Source organism: Sinohyriopsis cumingii, chromosome 11, assembly GCF_028554795.1.
Source record: "Sinohyriopsis cumingii isolate HCF-2022 chromosome 11, ASM2855479v2, whole genome shotgun sequence".
NCBI lineage: Eukaryota > Metazoa > Mollusca > Bivalvia > Unionida > Unionidae > Sinohyriopsis > Sinohyriopsis cumingii.
Genome location: NC_142971.1, coordinates 40,197,491 through 40,199,605, shown reverse-complemented (window position 1 = coordinate 40,199,605; position 2,115 = coordinate 40,197,491). Strand labels below are relative to the sequence as shown.

General features: G+C 31.0%; 1 protein-coding gene across 2 annotated transcripts in view; it reads left to right on the top strand.

Moving 5' to 3' along the window:
• The first annotated feature begins 1,066 nt into the window (after positions 1 to 1,066).
• Positions 1,067 to 2,115, top strand: part of LOC149787983 (glutathione S-transferase-like) — a 92,668-nt gene continuing 91,619 nt past the window's right edge. For both annotated transcript variants that reach the window (XM_089975696.1, XM_089975697.1), the window contains exon 1: positions 1,067 to 1,094. In XM_089975696.1, coding sequence (XP_089831822.1) covers positions 1,082 to 1,094 — 13 coding nt within the window. In that variant the 5' untranslated portion in view covers positions 1,067 to 1,081. The remainder of the gene's footprint in view (positions 1,095 to 2,115) is intronic.

Below are 2,115 nucleotides of genomic sequence, written 5' to 3'. Positions count from 1 at the left end.
CAAGCCGTGTAAAGAAACTTCTATGCAACAGTCAATCTATATTCCTTCCAGTTCACATATTTCATGTTGATCTCATTCAGGATTTGTTAGCTGCCATTACTCTTGCGTCCTCTCTTGGTACTTTTCTAAGGTACCAATCTTATTCTTTAACACTTCAACTGCATTATTTCTTGACCAACTTGTCTGAAATACTAAATAACTGTACTGTAGTGTACTGTACTGTATTGTATTGCATTGCATTGTATTGTATTGTAATTGTATTATATTGAAATGCATTATTTCTTGACCAACTTGTCTGAAATACTAAATAACTGTACTGTACTGTACTACACTGTACTGTACTGTACTGTACTGTATTGTATTTTATTTATTGTATTGTATTGCATTGAATTGTAATTGTATTATATTGTATTGTACTTGTTATGTATTGTATTGTAATGTATTGTAATTGTATTATATTGTATTGTAATGTATTGTAATATAATGTAATGTATTGTATTGTATTGCATTGAATTGTAATTGTATTATATTGTATTGTACTTGTTATGTATTGTATTGTAATATATTGTAATTGTATTATATTGTATTGTAATGTATTGTAATATAATGTAATGTATTGTATTGTATTGCATTACATTACATTGTATTGTAATTGTATTGTATTGAAATGCATTATTTCTTGACTAACTTATCTTAAATACTTTTAAAAAATGTAATGTACTGTATTGCATTGTATTTATAGGTTACTGCATTTGTATGGGAAAATAGGAACGAGTTTTCGGAATGAATACTGCATGAACTTGTGAGTGCAGTATATCCTTCCGACAAAACGAGTTCATATTTTCCCATACAAATGCAGTAACCTTTTTATTATATGCTCATTTTTTTATTCTACCTAAGGTTTAATTATATAAACAAAATACATTACAAGAAACAACGTAAATGAATGAATGCCGTATTCCAAACTAAATAGACAAGCGCAGATTTGACATTACAAAATGACATCATTATTAATGCGCACATAGCTCCGCCCAGATAAATTTGACCTTAGTCGCGCTCTCGACATAACATTCGACAGAAAATGGCGTGTCTAGGTAAAATTGAAATTTGCAGTCATATTGTGAATGAATGCGCATTGCAACAACTTTTCCATTTGATCTGGAGTGAATATATTTTGGTATTTTGTTTCGATTCGACGAAAGTGTGATTTTGGACTGGATTCATCTGTGCAAATTATACATGAAATACATCGGATTAAAGTGGCGCGGGAGAAGCTTGTTTACGTCTGCAAATGTGTTTCTGTTTCTGTCACTGAATGTTTGAAATCATCACGTGGGAAAAATATGAAGTCTTTCAATTGCAATTTTCAAAAAGACGCTATGGAATTTAATGTGCATTTCATTTTGAGTGCAGTAAGGAGGATGCAATTGCACTTATCATCGAAATTACAGCACACTTTCGAAATGTGTAACCCAGATTGAAAACCTATGACATGGCTCATGTAATTCGGATTTGCAGAATTAAGAAAAAACATTTTGAGGAAATTCAGGATGTAAAACTGTAAGTATATTTTATTTTGCCATTCTTATCACAAGATAAAGAAGACAGTACATGCTTTCTCACTTGTACGTTATTTGTAAGGACATAATCGTCCGTCTTTTATGTAATGTAGCTAGCCTAAATCCGTAACATTGTATCAACGCGGAATGTGCCAGAACAGCTGGTTTTTTTTTTGCAGTCTACGAAACGTGTTTTAGTTCATTCAGAAACAAATTTAAACAACCACAATGTAAAGAGCCTCTTACGCGAGTGTATATGATTTGTTTACAAATCAAAAGTGCTGGTGTCTACGTCATTGTTTGTTTACAATAGAAAGTAGTTCCTTCATTCACGTGAATGCTATATGTGTATTGTTGCGTGCGTTCAGTATCGGGGAATATTGAACGATTCTGACAATGTAAAGTTAGCGGAGGAAAAAAAATGAGCATATGATAAATTACAACACAATACAATTGCAATAAATTACAATTACAATACATAACATAACAATTACAATATAATACATTGCAATACAATACAAATCAATTGCAATATAATTGCAATTCAATACAATAC